Below are 19,768 nucleotides of genomic sequence, written 5' to 3'. Positions count from 1 at the left end.
ACCCCCCCCCCCCAAAAAAAGGGTGCCAAGATTAAGGGAAAATAATAATCTGAGAAGACTTCTTTATATATATATATATATATATTTTACCTTTTAATAATAAGAAAAGTAAACATTCTCCTTTCATTCTGTTTTCATTTATCTCCTGCAATCTAGACTCTTTGCATTTCATCTTGAATGTTTCCTTTAGGAGCAGATAAATTTTTATACATCTGCATTTCGTATCAAATCTAAATCCTCTTTAGTATAACATGAAGTGGGGGTGGAGAGTGGAGACTGACCAGTGCCAATTTGGTTTGAGCCACTCCATACAGGAATCCAGAAGCATCAAATTTCCTTGTACTCTGGGAATAATATAAAGCATGCATAAAAGGTTACAAAGGAAAGAAAATGTAATTGATTCTGAAGAGCGTGAACATCTGCAAAGAATGTATTGTAAAAGAAAAGATCTCTGAGTCTCACTTATGATGAAACGGTTTCTAATTACCCGTGTCAGAGAAATAGCCCTTTCTACTCTACAGACCCCTCTCAAAGTCCAGTCCCTAAGCAGAGAAGGCCTGCAGATAGATGCTTGAAATCACTTTTTAAAACTTGGAAACAAATTGAAATATTGTAGAAGAATTCATAAATATAAATTTGCCCATTGGTGATGAGCTGATAGATTTAGGAGGAAAAGTAAGAAAAATTATGTTACCCCAAATCCTGTCAATAATTGTAACATGGTTATGGCCAGCAAGCCAATTTATCACTTTGGGCATCAAGTTCCCTCAATTTTGACATGGGAAGGTTGGACAGACAAGGTTCTTTTATGATACTGTCTAGGATAATAAGATTAAAAGACTACTTTTTCTTTGAGAAGTCTCTTAAATCTCAAGACTCCCCCCCACTATCTCTTTCTGGTGCTGTGGATTGAACCCAGGGCCTTGTGCATGAGAGGCAAAGTGCTTTACTCTGAGTCGCATCCCCAACTCTCAAGACTTTTCATTTTAGTGGAAAAAAAAAAATTCTAACACAAATGACTTAAGAACATCAACATTTATTTAACATGATAAAAAAGAAATGAGATATGAACATTTGCATTTAAACAATAGGAAGTAGCCTTTAATACATTACAAGTGCTCATTGCATAATATATACACAATGAACATAATTACATTTGTACACAAACTAAGTACTGGATTTGGAAACCTGCTTATTGCTATACACATCTATTCCAATGAAGTATAAGTCCAGTACTTCAAAATACCTACACTTTTAATTTTTTTTTTTTTTTAAGAAAAGGTAAGCGATAACATTTGTGTTTAAGCTGACAAGAGTGTGGCAGTAACTGCTGACATTGCAATCTGACTGAGAAAGAATTATAGCAGAAAACAGGACATACTTCACTTAGCAATAATAAAATGGCATATTTTAAATATATATATATATATATATATATATATAAAATTTTTACAAATCAAGTGTGAAACAAAGCACTGCAGTATCCAAAATCAGAAAGAAAGGAAAAAAAAGAAAGGAAAAAGAAAGAAAAGCAAGTCTCACTTGAAATAATAAGTAACTTTATGTACTGAAAAGCAAAAAGAAATATAAATTCACTTAGACTTAAGAAACATCAAAATCTGAAAATCAGCAACTAAGTAAGCTCTTTCTATAGACTGCACATTAAAAAGCACCTTTACTTATGTGCTCTGAAATCATAGCAGCAAGCTGGTGTCAGAATGATAACCTTGAGATTATGGAGTGTACATATGGGCCATTAAAGCTGTTTTGGAATAACATTTTCCAGAAGTGGTAAAATGATGCTCTGTGGTTGAAAGCATCAAAAACTATGAATTTCATAGATTTAAAATATACTGTACAATATCTTCTTACATTGCCAAAGGTCCACGTCTTTAGCTGTGACTGGTTTCAACAGAAGTCAGTATAGCTGAAAAATAAGAAAGGGGAAATTACTTTGACACCTGCAAAGCTGATGAATGACCATGTCCCAAAGTACCTCACAAGGATATAACAATAGAACTGACAAGCATGGCCATGAAAATTCTAAAACATAATACAGTTAAAGGCCATTTTTCTTTATTTCCATAAGCCTAATTCACAGTGAAAAAACATAATGCAATTAAAGCAAGTCAAAATAAAAAAATGTATCCACATTTGTTGCTGAATCCAAAGATCGACAAAATAAACAAAGGTTTGCATAACTTTCATAAAATATGTAATAATATATTGAGCCATCTATATAGCAATATCATTTGTAAAGCTTTCTGAGTCTTGCCAAAATGACTAGTTCAGAAAGATGACTTATGTACAATGGGAGAACATAAAGTACTATATGAGTTTTTGTGCCACTAGTTGTTTGTGGTAGCTGCATGACAAAGACACCAGAAGGTATCTGGCAACAGTTGTGTCTCATTCTAGTATGTAATGCCATAGGCTCTTGGGATAAAAATTAAACAAAATAAAATGCAGTAACAACTCCAGGAACTTGGAAATGTACTGGAGTTTTAACTCTGAACATTCTTTATTATCAAAAAGGTCTGTATAAAATGAAATGTAACCTGTTCATAAAATCAAAAAATAATATGAATGGCTCTTAATGCACATTTCTTTACTAAGATACATAGATACCACCTACTAACTCTTTATGTTGAAGAAATTAAGTGAACATCATGTTAATTTTTCCTTTGTTGGATTTTATTCTGCCACCAGTTGCTTTAATTCTAAAGTTTAAGTTAAAAATTTGTAAACAATAAGAAAACAAATAACCCAATCAACAAATGGGCCAAGGATCTGAACAGACACTTCTCTGAGAAGGATATATAATCAATCAACAAATACACACACAAAAAATGCTCACCATCTCTAGCAATTAGAGAAATGCAAATCAAAACCACCCTAAGATACCATCTCACTCCAGTTCACCATCTCTAGCAATTGGAGAAATGCAAATCAAAACCACCCTAAGATACCATCTCACTCCAGTAAGAAAGGCAGCCATTATGAAGTCAAACAACAACAAATGCTGGCGAGGATGTGGGGAAAAGGGTACACTTGTACATTGCTGGTGGGACTGCAAATTGGTGCGGCCAATTTGGAAAGTAGTATGGAGATTCCTTGGAAAGCTGGGAATGGAACCACCATTTGACCCAGCTATTCCCCTTCTCGGACTATTCCCAAAAGACCTAAAAAGAGCATACTACAGGGATACAGCTACATCAATGTTCATAGCAGCACAATTCACAATAGCTAGACTGTGGAACCAACCTAGATGCCCTTCAATAGCTGAATGGATAAAAAAAATGTGGCATTTATACACAATGGAATATTACTCTGCACTAAAAAATAACAAAATCATGGCATTTGCAGGGAAATGGATGGCATTAGAGCAGATTATGCTAAGTGAAGTTAGCCATTCCCTAAAAAACAAATGCTGAATGTCTTCTTTGATATAAGGAGGGTGACTCAAAACAGAGCAGGGAGGAAGAGCATAAGAAGAAGATTACCATTAAGCAGGGACGAGAGGTGGGAGGGAATGGGAGAAAGAAGGGGAATTGCACGGAAGATGGAAGGAGACCCTCATTGTTATACAAAATTACATATAAGAGGATGTGAGGGGAAAGGGGAAAAAAAAGAGAGAAATGAATTACAGTAGATGGGGTAGAGAGAAATGATGGGAGGGGAGGGGAGGGGGAATAGGAAAGGCAGCAGAATACAACAGACACTAGTATGGCAGTATGTATAAACGTGGCTGTATAACCAATGTGATCCTGCAATCTGTACACGTGGGAAAAATAAGAATTCATACCCCATTTGAATCAAATGTATGATATATGATATGTTAAGATCATTGTAATGTTTTGAGCAACCAATTAAAAAAAAAATTGTGAGGGAATGAGGCAAGACATAGGCCATCTGTAATTTTAGCAAGCACTTGAAACCTGCACAGCCAGACAACAAACAAAAGGCTCTTCTAGGCTCCAGGTAAACATAATAAAAATTTTAAACATGATAAGACAACATAAATTTTTCTGGTTGAAAAAAAGGACAGGGCTGTGGCTCAGTGGTAGAGCGCTTGCCTAGCATGAGTGAGGCACTGGGTTCAATCCCCCACACCACATAAAAATAAAGCAAAGGTATCGTGTCCATCTACAACTAAACAAATATTTAAAGAAAAGAAGAAAAAAAAGGAGAAAGATTAAAGCTGCTTTAATTAAAATCATAAATGGAAGTAGATTCCAGAAAATAAGCACTTAGGCAAGTAAGTAAATGTAATAATTTATTTTGAGAATGTAAAATTCAAAGAAGATGTTGGTAATAATGCTCAGAATGTCTGTTTTTGCTGCTTATAACTGGTTAACAGAAATTGGTGGTAATTTTAAAGCACCAAAAATTACTAGACATGGTATATACTGTGAGAAAAAAGACAAGGCTAAGATGCTCACTCTGTATCTCACAGTTTTACCGAAGAAAAAAATGTCTATTTGTATGTGTATAATTTTGTATAATTATACATATAATAACTGTCTATAAAGATAAAAAAAATTAGGAACATTGTTTAAGAAAGGTTTCCTCCTTCTCCCTGTCCCCATCTGTGTCTTTTTCAGTTGCTACCTTGATTTAAATTAATTCATTATTTAGAAATAATTTCTAATAGATCTCAACTAGATTTAATAGCTCTTAAAATTCTATCAAGTTGGCTGAATCATAAACAATTTTTGTCCTTAAAATAATTAACAAATTCCAATTAGATAGATATGCCACATTAATTAAAAAACATTACATGATCGACATGTAATTCCTTAACAGCATTCTCAGATGTGACTATGCAAAGGAATGTTCCATAGGAGCACAGCTGCATGATACTGTGAAGCTTGTTTTGGCACAGACCATTCCCTCCAAATTTTGCTGCTTTTATGGATGATAAAATAAGAGAGAAAATGCTGTCACAAAGCAAATCATTAGAAGGGGGCAATGTTCAAAATCCGAGTTACTGGCCATGGTTTAAACACATGGCCTCTTTATCTGCTAATTATCCCTAATGCAGAGTCCAGAATTAATCCCAAATATTTTTACTAAACAACAGATGAATAAAATTCAAGTAAAACACTCTTTAACAGTAAACCACTAATATGAAGGGAAATGACATACTTCTGAGACTACACACACATGAAATGTGATCCTTCTGTGAGCTGCGGCTGAGTGGATGGAACTGGCGATGCTGAGGACTCAGGAGACGGGGACAGACTTTTCACTAAAACACACCAAGAAAACATATGAGAAAATAAGTATCTTTAAAATACATTTGGAGAAGTAAATCTTGATGCTGTGATCCCACAACAATCAGAACATTTACTGGGGAGGAAGTAATAACTGTTTGTGGGTTCTGTTATGATTTTCTAATAAGGCAACTGGAATATTCAGTATAAAATGTCTCCTGCAGCCTAGTTTAAAATTCATTCTTTTTCTTGTGAGGTTAGATTTCAGGTGTCTGTCCATGGTTCTGTTGAGTCTTTTCTAGTTCATGCAGCTAGATACTACAGAGACTTAAAAAGTTATAAGTTTAATTCTCTGAATCAGGCCTGCTACCCAATAACCAAGTGGTCAGTAACAATTACAAAAGTACAACTCTTGTGCATGTTGTCTTTTAAGTGGTAAAGGTAAAGGAGACAGTGGTTAATATTTGTTACAAGGGAACAGGACTGATGACATACATATGCATGTTCTATGTATATAAAAGAAAAAATGCTCTGCCCAGAATTTTATACTTTTCCTAGAAAGAATAGTCCTGAATTACATTATTCTTATCTTTCCACAAAAGGGTAGGAGTTACGGAGAGGAGGATTATAAAGAATGATTTTCTTTGTTATGAAGTAAAGATAGAAAGTTAAAAATATTCACTAGTGCTATGATCCTACCCTTCACTCTCACCCTCTAGAAACCATAACGAAGGAAAAGAAAGAAAAAAATATTTACGAAGAGTCTAAAAAATATAATGGCAGCGTCAAGATGTGGCTTACTGGTAAACAGCTCAGTGCTTGCCTATCATGCTCAAGGCACTTGGGTTTAAACCCCACCACTGCACCCCATCTCCACTAAGAGAGGGTGGGGGAGGGAATGAGAGCACATAGTATAGAAAAAATAATTTATTTTGTAATATGATATGAATGATTTTTTTCTACTATCAGAAAAAAATCCAGATGTGGATTATGGTTGGGGCTAGAGTAAACACATCCATTCTACTGCTTTAAATGTATAATTGTCCACATTTCCCAAAGTGTCAAGTTTGTGAACTCTCAGAGACTAGTCCTTAGAATAGGTAAATTTTAAGTACTGCGGGATCTTCTCATTAGAAAAAGTTTACCATATATTATGATTAAAAACTAAAATCAAATCAGTGAGCCAATTCTTAAGCCAGAGCAGACTCAGTGGCAGGGGTTACCTTTCTTCCTTTGTCCAAATACACCCTTCATGAATATGTAAGTGGGAAGGAAAAGGTTCATTAATCTGCAGTCACTGTTCTTGAGTGGCTCCCTTGTTACAATATCCATATGGAAAAATAAATTTAGAAGTTCAGCAAAACAAGTTTAGAAGTTCATACACTTTGAATCATACCTGTCATACAATATCCAAGTGGCCAGTGACAATTAAAAAAATTAGAATTCCTATGCACTTTGCTTTCTAAGTGATATAGGTAAGAAAATCATAAAACATGTAGTATCTACCTGCCATTGTTTCATTTTCTCTAGAAAGCTCCGGAGTTGGTTCATATGAAATAACAGTTTCTTCCTGCTCATGAATATTGTTCTTTGTATCTTCTTCAGTATGGGCTTCTGGCTTATGATTTGTGATCTGTGTCTCATCTTGAGAGCTAATGAAAACAGATTGTTATTTTATAATTTACTTAGAATACAATTAATTTTTTTCTTCCAGTTTCTTATTGAGAAAATTCTAACTACTCAGACTGGATGCCACCACTTAGATATATTTAACAAATGTTAACATTTGTAACTGATCTCATTTTTTTTTCTCTTTCTAGGAAACTCCAAACATAAAAAGATTAGAGCAAATAATAAAATGAAATTTGCTACTTCAAGTTTAATAATTACCTATACTTTGCCAATCTTGTTTCATTTAAATCCCCCAATCTCCAAACTTGTTTTTTCCCTCTGGGGATTGAATCCAGAGGGATTTACCACTGGGCCACATCCCTAGCCCTTTTTTATTTTGAGACAGGGTCTTGCTATGTTGTGAGACTGGTCTCAAACTTGCAATTCTCCTGCTTTAGCATGCATCACTATGCCTGACTTGGCACAGATACTTTTCTTAGCAGACACGGCCAAACACTTTTCAAATTCAATCTTGCTAGGCATTGAAGAAATAAAGGTATAGCTACTGCCAGGTGCACTGGCATACACCTGTAACCCCAGTGACTCTGGAGGCTAATGCAGAGGCCTGCAAGTTCAAGGCCAACCTTAGCAACTTAGCAAGACCCTCTCTCCAAAAAATATAAAGGGGCAAGTTAAGGAATGTTGCCAAAAAATAAAAGAAAATCACCATTGTCTTTGGGACTCTCAGACAACCTAGTCTTCTGATTAGTGTCTATCATTTCACAGACAGTGTTGAGGTACTTAACTTTGCTATAGCTTAAGCTGTCATTTGACATTATTTTATTATTATTATTTTAGAAGGAGTGTCCACTGAGGCATTTTATTATATGTATGTTTTACATCCCTAGAAAAAGAATCCCAGGATTTTTCCTCCTGTGTGTTTTTGTCTTGCTTCTTCATGGTCCATGATGCCAGCAGAGGTTGTCAATACAATGAAACCAAACTGACGGGATGGGAGCAGATTATTCTGCCATTTTTTTAGGTCTTTGAGCTGCACATCAAATCTGGGGCTTATCACTCCACACTTGTTTAACCTGCCTGTGAGGTTGACAACAATTTTCCCAGCTCTGTGATCATCAATGATTTCAAATTCGCCAATGTAACCATGCTTCATCATCACAGTTAGAAACCGGACAATGACTTTGGAGCACAGCCTAATAAGGACCTGGCATTTTGCCTCTCTTTTTGGCATTGTTGATACTCTTGAGAGCATCAGCCAGGACGTTCATGCGCACTATTATGGTGGCACGAGAAGATGGTGGAAAGAGTATTATTATTATTGTTACTAATTGTGCAGTGCTGGGGATCAAACCCAGGGTTTCACACATGCTAGGCAAGTGGCTCTATCACTGAGTCACAAACCCAGTGCTGGCATCCTTATCTTATTTTTATTTTTTTAACATTTATTTATTTATTTTTATGTGGGGCTGAGGATCGAACCCAGGGCCTTGCAAATGCGGGGCGAGCGCTCTACTGCTGAGCCATAACCTCAGCCCCAACATCCTTATTTTTTGTGGTACTGGGGATTGAACCCAGGGGTGTGCTACCACTGACCTATATCTCTAGCCCTTTGAATTTTTTATTTTGAGACCAGTTCTTCCTAAGTTGCCCAGGCTGGCACGAAACTTGTGACCCTTCTCCCTTAGCCTCCCTTATAGACCTGTGCTACCAAGCCTGACTGGCATTATTTTTTAAAGGTATTGTTTAGTGACTATTTCCCTGCATGCTAAGCATAGCGTTGAGCGCTATAAATGTATTTTCCTATTGGTGTTTTACAAGTGAAGGGCCTGCAGCTTGAGAAGATTATGTAAGTTGCTCAAAATCCTATAGCTCCTAAGCAGCTAAGGTGGGACTAGAATTCAATATTTTCAACTCTTTAGTGTATCATTTGTAAGCAGGTATACAGTTTTATAAATAATTTCTTTGTTTTTCTAAATTATTACCTGTATGTAATATCCTCAGATATTTTTTCTTTGTTCCTCTCTTTATCCATTGCTTCCTCAGAATTTATTCCATTTGGCTCAGGTGTGAAAAGTATTTCATAAAAAACATTTTCAGTTCTTTTAAACTACAGAATAAGAAGAAAATTTTTCTTTTCAAAGCATTCTTACATTTGACTTTAAAAAATTTAAAATGATTCCAAAATGCTTATTAAAAAAATTATCCCCCCAAATTGTACCCTATATTGAATATTTACTGACAACAAATTGAAATTTAACTCTATTAAAAAATTAACATTCTACACACTGCTAAGACTGAGCTGCTGGGATACAATATTCTTTGATTGGATTAGTAGCAATTTATTCTAGTACTATGGATTCTTTTTTTTGGTGTTACTGGGATTAAACCCAGGGTGTCATACCACTAAGCTGTATCTCCAGCCGTTTTCATTTTTATTTTAAAACAGGGTCTACCTAAATTTTCCAGGCTGGCCTCAAACTTTTGATCCTCCTACTTCAGTCTCAGGACTAGCTAGGATTACAGATGCATGAACCCATGCCCAGTAATTTATATTTAAAATTTTCAATATATTTTTATGGGTCTATATATCAATTAAAGAAAACCTATAATTTCATTTAGATATATGGCTTCTATAACTAAAAGGAATACTTTATTTAATCATACCACTTGATCTAATCTTAAAAAATTTATCCCTTTGGAATATAAATCCTAAAATCATCTCTACCTCTTTGCTGATATCCATATTTTGAGGATCATCTTCTTTCAGTTGAACACTTTCTGTTGCAGGAGTTTCATGGTTGGTCTTTATATCATTTTGTCTATGAACAGCATCCAATTCCTTAACATTATCATCCTTCCTTCGAATCTGCCCAAAAGATATAGCACTGTTAAATTCATACTGTGCTTGCATGCATTTTATTGTGTGTTAGTTTTCAAACAGACTAACCAGAACAACAAAAATAAAAACAAAGCTGGACTCTATTCACAGGGAAGTTTTCTATGAAAATCAACAAAGGAAACATACATTTTTTTTCTCCACTTCTATTTTCTTTTTCATCCCTAGCACTGGGGATTGAACCCAGAGGTGCTTTAGTCAATTACATCTGTAGCCTTTAAAAATTTTTTAAATTTGAGGTAGGGTCTAATTAAGTTGCCCAGGCTGGCCTGGTAATGCAGTCCTCCTACCTTAGCCTCTGGAATAGCTGGGATTACAGGCATCATCACACCCAGCCTATCTCTTAAACCACCTACTTTGTAATTTGTAAAATGTGTTATTATTCAACTGTCAGTTTGTTTGTTTTCCATTAGCAAGGCCTGTTTTTGATTACATAGAAAGTGGATGTCTATTAGGTCAGGGAAGCACTTTCTGCTGATGTATCTAGTTTATGCCACTGTATAGGAACTCTACCCATAGGTGACCACTGTCTACTAATAGAGATAGGCCATATAGAAGCTACTGAAAAGACCACTAGACTGCCATTTCCATTCATATTTATGAAGAGGGGAAATTTGAAACAAAGAAAATGGAATGGTGACATTTTATAAGGTTAAAACTGACATGAGAAAAATAGCTGACTTAGATTGTCTATTTAGAAGTCCTTTCCTGCTGTAGTTTATTTATTTATTTTTTGGGTACTGGGAATTGAACCCAGGGGCACTTTACCACTGAGCTACATCCCCAGTCCCTTTTTTGAGACAGGGTCTTGCCAGCTGCCCAAGTTGGCTTGACTTTGAACTTGCAATCCTGCTGCTTCAGCCTCCCAAGTCACTGGAATTACAGATGTGTACCACTGTACCCAGCTTCCTGCTACAATTTAGTTCATAATAAATTAGGACACAGAGAAATATGTGTAGTATATGGTTAAGGTTATATCAGTAGATTACAGTTAAAAAGATAAAATCCAAACAGATACCTGAGTATCCAAGGAATATTTTGGCTCTGGTCTCTTTCAGCCCAGTGTTATTTTCATTTTAATAAGTTGTCTCATCTTACTACTATAAGAATTATAAAATACAAAATAACTATTTAAGCTGGGTGTAGTGGTATGCACCTATAATCCTAGTGATTTGGGAGGCTGAGGCAGGAGGATCAAGACACAATATAGCCTCAGCAATTTAGCAAGGTCCTAAGCAACTTAGCAAGACTACCATCTCAAAATTAAAAATAAAAAGAGCTGTGGATATAGCATAGTGGTAAAGCACCCCTGGGTTCAATCCTCAGTACCCCCTGAAAACAAAAACAACCCCCCAAAACTATACTGTAGATCTTCAGAAACTCATTAATCACGTAACATTAAAATACAAGTGATTTTTAGATTTATACACAAGAATAACCAAAAGCAGCTGATGTACCTGAGTAACCCTGAATGGATTATCCCTTAAATTAGAAGGACTTTGTAGGGGTGACTGGTCTAAAGCACCAATAACATTTAATCCTTTCTTCTTTTCCCTTAGGCATGCTTGCTGATGTCTTCTTATTCTTTCCATTTGTTCTTCCACAGTCATCCTAGGTCGAGTACTTTCTGCCAAACAGAGCTGTTCCACTGCACTTCTTGGTCTTTCCTTGAAATTAAAAATAAACACATGAACATAGAGTAACTTCTGCAAAGGATGATGAACAATATTGTACAGTGTACTTATCTTGTTTTCATAATCAAAAGTGGAAGCTGGAGCTGGGCGCAGAGGCACATGCCTGTAATCCCAGCAATTTGGGAGGTAAGGCAAGAGGATTACAAATTTGAGGCCAGTATCAGCAACTTAGTGAGACCCTGTCTCAACATAAAATTAAAAACAGAACTGGGGATGTAGCTCAATGGTACAGTGCCCAGGGGTTCAATCCCAGTACTGAGGAAAAAAAAAAAAAAAATGGAGAGGTTTTGAATGTCAGTAGAGTAACACGAGAATACAGATTAAGTTATTTTATCCCTAACAGATAATTGGTGATGCATGATCAATAATGGAAAGGAAGAGAAAAAGGAAGATATAAGGTGGGGGTGAGAGGGGAAGCATGAACGTATGTATGTGTGCATGGAGAATGTATTTTCTTGGCTGAAAAAAATCAAAATGTAAGAGGGTATGGCTCCTCTGGAGTAAGCTTACCGCAGGACCATAGCTGGGTCATATGGTGGTTCTACTCTTATTTTTTTTGTACCAGAGATTGAATCCACGGCTGCTTAACCACTGAGCAACCTCCTCAGCCCTTTTCTTTAAATTCTGTTCTGTTTTGTTTTGTTTTGGAGGCGTACCGGGGATTGAACTCAGGGGTACTTGATCACTGAGATTCACATCCCCAGCTGTACTTTGTATTTTATTTAGAGACAGGGTCTCACTGAGTTGCTTAGCACCTCGCCTTTGCCAAGGCTGACTTTGAATACATGATCTTCCTGCTTCAGCCTCCTGAGCCTCTGGGATTCCAGGCATGCTTCACCATGCCTGCTGAAATTTTTAAATTTAACTTTTTAAAATTTTGAGTTATAGGATCTCATTAAGTTGCTCAGGGTGGTCTCATAACTTCTTGGTGGATTTTCTTTTTTTTTTTGTATTGGGGATTGAACCCAGGGGATACTTTACCACTGAGCTACACAATTCAAGTCTTTTTTATTTTTGACAGGGTCTTGCTATGTTGGTCATGATCTTGCTAAAATGTTGAGGCTGGCCTCAAACTTGTGATCCTCCTGCCTCAGTATCCCAGTAGCTGGGATCACAGAAATATACCGCCAGGCCCAGCCTGGCCTCTTAACTTGAAATCCTCTTACTCAGCTTCTTGGAGTGCTGGGACTTTAGATAAATAAAGGGTTTTAAAAAGCTAAAAAAAACAAAACAACAAAACAAAACAAAAAACTAAAAGGAGGCCAGATGCAGTGATGCATTCCTATAATCCCAGAAACTTAGGAAGTTTGATGCAGATAAAACACAGGTTTAAAGCCAGCCTCAGCAATTTTGGGAGACCCTATCTCAAAAAAAAAAAAAAAAAGACTGGAGATATAGCATGTAGTTCAGTGGTAAACCACTCTGGATTCAATTCCCAGTGCTACAAAACAAAACAAAACAAAAAAAAACACCTAAAAGGTAAACAAAAAGTCTTAATGTGTAGAAGAGAATAGATGATTGCAAAGTTAACCATTTTAGCAGTATTTTCCTATAATTTTCATTTTTTTTTTTGGTACTAGGGATTGAACCCAGGGGTGCTTGACCACTGGATTAGGTCTGTCCTAATAATAAGATATCTTGATTAGGTCTGTCCTCTGAGTGCTAATTCTCTAAATTAACCATCAAGTCACATTCCTAGCCCTTTTTTTATTTTGGTACAGAATTTTGTTAAGTTTCTAAGGCTGGCCTTGAACTTGTGATCCTCTATCTCAGCATCCTGAGCTGCTGGGATTATAGGTTTGTACTACCACGTCCAGCTCCTATCATTTTTAGTAGCAGCTAATTTATGTTTGTCCCAAATATTTTCCATGATATGCAAAAATGTTGTCACACTGTAACATCCTTCTCCAAGTTAAGTTCTGTACACAACTACTTTATTCTTTCTAAAGAATAAAGAGTCATATTTTAAAAATTATTATTGTGGTTGATCATTTTTCATGTTTATATATTATTGTTATATTATTTTCCATTACAAACAAACAAATGTAGACCAACAAATTTATAAGGGCTGGGTATGTAGTTCAATGGTATAGCACTTGCCTACCATGTACAATGTTCTGGGTTTGATCCCCAGCACCACAAATAAACAATAAATGCAATTTATAGATGTGTCTCAAATATTATGGAACTTTTCTGTTAAATGCATTGAAAGCATTTTCTTTTGGCACTAGTATCACTTATAAAGGCGTTTCCTATGTCAAGGTTATATACCCATAATCTCCCATATTTTTTTTCCTCCAGTATTTGGGTTAAATATGTCTTTCTTCTAGTATTTAAGATAATTATAAAACAACATCTACTATAATCTTTCTGTTTGCTTTCAATATGCTTTGTATATTTCTTTTTCTCTTGATTTGCTATTTTACCATTACGATTAAAACAAACAAAAAAACCTCCAACCCTTCCAATTTATAAAAATTGCCCCTCCCTCTCTTAATTAATACTACTGTAGAACCATGACCACTAATGTTCATACTGATATATAGCTATGATTTTTATTCTATAATCATTATTTTTATAGGTCTTTATATTTTTGTACTAATTGAAACTCCTTCCTCCTTTCCTTTCTTCCATTCATACTAGGGATTGAATCCAGGGGTGTTCTACTATGAAGTGACATCTCCAGGCCTTTTTATTTTTTTTTATTTTGAGAGACAAGGTCTTGCTAAGTTTTCCAGGCTGGACTTGATTTTGAGATACACCTGTCTCAGGTTCCTGAGTCACTAAGATTACAACTGTATGCTACTATGCTTAGTTTATGTTCCTTGTATATAAATTTATCAGTTTTTTTTTTTGGCATATACTTTATGTATGTATATGCCATTACACTAATACCATTCAATAGCCATATATGTCAGTCTTTTCTTTTTTTAAAAAAAATTTTTTTAGTTATAGGTGGACACAATGCCTTTATTTTTATTTATTTTATTTATTTTTATGTGGTGCTGAGGATCAAACCCAGTGCCTCACCCATGATAGGCAAGCACTCTAGCTAGCACTGAGCGAAACCCCAGCCCCTCAGTCTTGTCTTATACCCTAAAATTATCTTATTTATAAAGATAAAAAGTAAGGGCTGGGGATGTGGCTCAAGCGGTAGCGCGCTCGCCTAGCATGCGTGCGGCCCAGGTTCGATCCTCAGCACCACATACAAACAAAGATGTTGTGTCCGCCGAGAACTAAAAAATAAATATTAAAAAATTAAAAAAAAAAAGATAAAAAGTAAAAGTTTGCAATCCAGAGCTCTAGAGAATACTTAGGAGATACGTAGTTAAGAATTCTCAGCATCTTCCTGAGAATATTACATAGGTTTAGAATCAGACTGAATGAAAGGAGTCTCACATGAAAATGTAAAATATAGGATTTATTTCCCTGTCCCAATTCACATTTTTCAGAGTAACCAGAGGATTACCAAACTTCAGAACAACAATAGCTAAAAGGCCCTGCAGCTTCAAGATAGTTAGGAAATCCATTAAATTTTGAGTGGCTTCAGGATATATCTGACAGGTTTATCAAGGAAATTCTTATTAGTATTAAGGGATGAAGTATAGGGCAACCAACAAAGAATAGATTCCATAAAACTGGAGACTACATGTGAAGGCTGATTAAAAAAAGATATCTTGATTAGGCCTGTCCTCTGAGGTGCTAATTCTGTAAATGTAATTGAAAAAATTACCAAGTTTTTCTTAGAGTATCTAAATAGAATTCTGATAAAAGGCTATAAATAGAAAGATAAAAGAAAACAATAGATATGCTTGAGAATCTAATTTCCAGAAGCTAATTTCTACTTAAATACCGTTCTTAGATCCATCATCTTCTTAGTTTTCCTCAAGGTTACATATGAAGCTATTGTCGAAGATTCGGGTGTTGGTGATTTTGTTCTTGGAGGAACTATTCCAACAGGAAAGTGGGAACCTGAAAATTAAAATGGCATTAAGTTCTATAAAACATCATTTTATAAACATGGCTTTCTTTTGATATACTTAATTTCTGTGGCTTTTATTTAATTGTGTATTTTCTGTGTTGTTGGGACTAAACTTTGCACATGGTGGACAAACACTCTACCACTGAGCTACACCCCAGCCCTCTGGAAGATTTTACAATCAGAAGGCAAATTTATTATTTGAAAAGAGCCATAAGATAGTCATTACAAGACAAATTTAGGGTTAAATTTACAAATAAAGTTTTACAGATTGACAAATGACATTAAATCATTAACTATATATAAAATACTCTTTTTTGTTGCAATGGTACATCTCCATTATCATCTTAACTAGTTAGTATAATGCACTCACATAAAACAAATTATGAAAGTTATGGCCCACCATTCAACTGAACAATTTGTTACTGTCCTGTGGATCAAATTCCTGAAGAGGGAAGTAGGGGTTTTTGATATAATAGATACTATTCATTAACGAGCTATTGGATATTTGGAAGTTTTGCTTTGTTTCGTTTGTTTGGTACTGGGGATTGAACCCATGGACACTTAACCACTGAGCCACATCTCTAGCCCTTTTTATTTTTTATTTTGAGACAGTTCTTGCTAAGTTTCTGAGGCTAGCTTTGAATTTGCAAAACTCCTGCCTCATCTCCTGGAGCTGCTAGGATTATAGGCATGTGGCACAATGCCCAGCCCCCAATTCTTTTCTTTATTTTTGAGAAAGGGTCTTGCTAAGTCCCTGAGTCTGGTTTTAAACTTCTGATCTTCCTGCCTCATCCTCCCAAGTCACTGGGATTACAGCTGTGTGCCACTATGCCTGGCTAGATATTTGGAAATTGATAATGATTCTTGCATGAACTTTGTTGCCTATTTTGCAATGTCTAGTTCAGTCTGGATCTACCATTCGCTCAGAACCATGGGCTGCATATCACAATTATCTCTTTGGTTTCTAATACGTTCAGGTTAACCACAAAGATCCCAACTTCATTTTCATGTCATCTCTGGTATACATACCCAAAATATGGATTCCTGCTCATACAAATATAAAGCAAAGTACTAGACCATAAGAGGTTGGAATATATTGAACAGATTTTTGGCTGAATGATTCCTTTTACTGACTATATCAGAGAAATTCCCTGTTGTTTGGTATGTTTTGACTTTTGGTTTTTGATTTTAGAATGTTTTAGAATACATATGCAGGAATAAATTATTTAATTATTTTTAAAGGAATAAATTCTATAACTGAATATATGAGATAAATTATAACTCAGAATAACTCTTGCCCTCCTGTTTTCCATTCCGCTGGGTGTGGTGGCACACACCTGTAATCCCAGCAGCTTGGGAGGCTGAGGCAGGAGGATCGAAAGTTCAAAGCCAGCCTCAGCATCTTAGTGAGGAAAGACCCTGTCTGAAATAAAAATAAAAAAGGCTGGGGATGTGGCTCAGTAGTTACTATCCCCTGGGTTCAATCCCCAGTACCTAAAAAAAGAAAAACAACAACAACAAAAAACTCTCCCAGCATTACCTTTAAAACCTGTTCTTGGGGCTGGGGTTGTGGCTCAGTAGTAGAGCGCTTGTCTAGCATGCGTGAGGCACTAGGTTTGATGCCCGGCACCACATAAAAATAAAAACAAATAATAAAGGTATTATGTCCATCCACAACTAAAAAAAAAAAAAAATCCTGTTCTTAATTCTCCCTAATCTTATCTCTTCTTTTCTCTTCAGAAGATAATAGCTACCGAATTACATGTCTTTCTAACGTTGAGTCTCTGAAAATGATACCCCAAAGTAAAGGTCTCAAAAGCAATAATTTTCTCTTCTTGTCCTCCTGTTTCTTATTCCTCAATTCTCCTTCAATGAAGGCCTTAGAAACTAGAATTCCCCTTCCCTAAGACAGATCACAGTAACCAGAACCCTTGTTTTCCCCAAAGTCAATCATAAAACCTAAACATATATTAGCAAAGAAAAAAAAATTCTCAGTTACATATTTGAGTAAGTCATAATATCTCCATCTGGAAAAGGTGTTGCTCCATATTTGGAAGGAAAGAATGTTGCTCAAAGAGGCCAAGAAGAATCTGAACAGACAAGCCTTGCTAGGTTCCCCCTACCTCCCTCATTTATTACTGTTTGATCATTCTTTTTGTCCAACCACAGTTCTACAAGGATGTCCATGATTCACTGAACCTAAGCAAAAAAAATGGATAGTTTACCATTTGTATCTTTAATTTGAAGGCTTGGTTTACTATAAAACTATCCTCATATAAATCTGTTATGCTTTTTTTCTTGCTAACCATTTTTTGTTAGAAGGGTTGTTGGCTATTGGCTATGACCCTCTGAATTCCTAAAATATACGTTTCATTTTGCATATTTTAACACACACACACACACACACACACACACACACACACATTTGAATAAAAAAAAGACCTGGTGATGTAGCTCAGGAGTAAAGTGATCCTGGGTTCAATGCCCAGTATGTACTGTGACCCCAAGTCAATTTTTAGTAGCTTTAAGTTTTACAGGATTTTTTTCATTGTCTGGCACTGGGGATCAACACAGTGGTACTTTGCCACCGAGCTACATTCCCAAGCCGTTTTAAAATATTATTCTGAGACAGGGTCTTAGTAAATTGCTTAGACTGGCCTAGAGCTTATGATTCTCCTGCCTCAGCCTATTGAGCTCCAGGATTACAGGTTTGTGTGCCATTATACCTGGCTGGAGGGTTTTTTTGTTGTTTGTTTTTCGTGGCACTGGAAATTGAACTCGGGGCTGAGCATGCTAGGCAAGCACTGAGTTACACCCTCAGCCCTATTTGTTTTGAAATAAGGACTTGTCAAGTTGCCAAGGCTGGCCTCAAACTTGTGATCTTCCTGCTTCAACCTCCGGAGGAGCTAGGATAATAGGTGTGTGTTTACACATGATGTTCTGGATGATTTTTATAAACACTACATAGCTGTATTTAATCCAGTTTGACAATCTTAATTTTTATGGTATTGGGGACTGAACCTAAGGCCTCAAATATGCTAGGCAAGTGCTCTATCACTGCACTACATTCCCAGTCTTACAATGTTATTTCAAGTGAATAATTTTATTTATTTATTTATTAAAGATAGAGAGAGAGAGATAGAGAGAGATAGAGAGAGAAGAGAGAGAGAGAGAGAGAGAGAGAGAGAGAGAGGGTCGGGGGGAGAGAATTTTAGTACTTGTTTTTTAGTTTTCGGCGGACACAACATCTTTGTTTGTATGTGGTGCTGAGGATCGAACCCGGGCGGCATGCATGCCAGGCGAGTGCGCTACCGCTTGAGCCACATCCCCAGCCCCATTTGATTTAATTTGTTATAATTTCTTTTGTTGTTGGTACTGGAGATTGGACCCAGGAGTGCTATATTACTGAGCTACATCCAAGTTCTTTTTATTCTGATACAAGATCTTGCTAAGTTATTGAGGTTGGTCTTAAATTTGTAATCTTTTTGCCTTGTCTTCCAAGTTGTTGGAACATTGCCCAGCTTAGTCTGTTGTCATTTCTGATATACTTAGATTTATTTCTGCTAATCTAATTTTGGCTTTGCATTTTTTCCATCTTCTAATTTCTCCTCTTTCTTCTTTTGGATTATTTTGCCTTCCTTCTGTTTCTTTACTTTGGAAGCTGGAGAAACTTTTAATTTTATATCTAATCATGTATACTTAAACTGATTAAAGTCTAAAGTTAGTAAAGATACTATCCTCTGGAACAAAGTAGAGCCCTTATATTAATACCGATGAACATCCTTCTGATTTTTTTTTTGGTGGTGCTGGGGATTGAACCCAGGGCCTTGTGTATGTGAGGTAAGTACTCTACCATTAAGCTATATGCCCAATCCCCTCCTTCTGATTTTTATGCTGCTTTTGTCCACTATTTAATACAACTTTTTAAGTTCCAGATTACCTTTGTGTGTGCGTGTGTGTGTGTGTGTGTGTGGTGCTGGGGATTGAGCCTACAGCCTTGAGTATACAATGCAAGTACCATACCACTGAGCTACATCCCCAGCCATGAAAAAATACATTTTTACTTGGGTTATATACAGTCAATGTTGTTTAGGTTTACTCATTTATTTACTACTTTAATTCCTTCTTAGACTACCATATCTGATTACATTCCTTCCACCTAAAATACCGTAGAGCTCTCTTAACTGACATTCAGTAAATGGAAAACTCGCCTGGTTATTATTAGTCTTTACCAAATGACCCAAGTTTTGAAAAAAACAAAAATGTATATTGAAAGTACAGATCTTCAGTGTGAAACCAATGAGGTTTTTTTCTTTTCTGGGGTACTGGGGATTGAACCCAGGGGTGC

At 36.0% G+C, this 19,768-nt stretch overlaps 1 protein-coding gene and 1 pseudogene across 40 annotated transcripts in view; both read right to left on the bottom strand.

Moving 5' to 3' along the window:
• Positions 1–1,020: 1,020 nt before the first annotated feature.
• The window catches only part of Plekha5 (pleckstrin homology domain containing A5), a 238,821-nt gene continuing 220,073 nt past the window's right edge, over positions 1,021–19,768 (bottom strand). For 35 of the 39 annotated variants that reach the window (XM_048787241.1, XM_048787256.1, XM_048787240.1 and 32 more), the window contains 7 exons: positions 15,292–15,410; positions 11,202–11,411; positions 9,574–9,714; positions 8,831–8,955; positions 6,723–6,868; positions 5,149–5,251; positions 1,021–1,927 (listed from right to left, as the gene is read on the bottom strand). In XM_048787241.1, coding sequence (XP_048643198.1) covers positions 5,157–5,251; positions 6,723–6,868; positions 8,831–8,955; positions 9,574–9,714; positions 11,202–11,411; positions 15,292–15,410 — 836 coding nt within the window. In that variant the 3' untranslated portion in view covers positions 1,021–1,927; positions 5,149–5,156. The remainder of the gene's footprint in view (positions 1,928–5,148; positions 5,252–6,722; positions 6,869–8,830; positions 8,956–9,573; positions 9,715–11,201; positions 11,412–15,291; positions 15,411–19,768) is intronic. The other 4 variants (XM_048787250.1, XM_048787266.1, XM_048787248.1 and 1 more) reach the window with 1 other exon arrangement.
• Positions 7,663–8,246, bottom strand: LOC107152706 (annotated as a pseudogene). Its single transcript, XR_001504813.2, has one exon. The product of XR_001504813.2 is annotated as a 40S ribosomal protein S15a-like (transcript).

This window comes from Marmota marmota, unplaced genomic scaffold (assembly GCF_001458135.2).
Source record: "Marmota marmota marmota unplaced genomic scaffold, marMar, whole genome shotgun sequence".
NCBI classification, from domain to species: Eukaryota; Metazoa; Chordata; class Mammalia; order Rodentia; family Sciuridae; genus Marmota; species Marmota marmota.
Note: the sequence above shows the minus strand (reverse complement) of the source record. Positions and strands in the feature narration are given on the sequence as shown.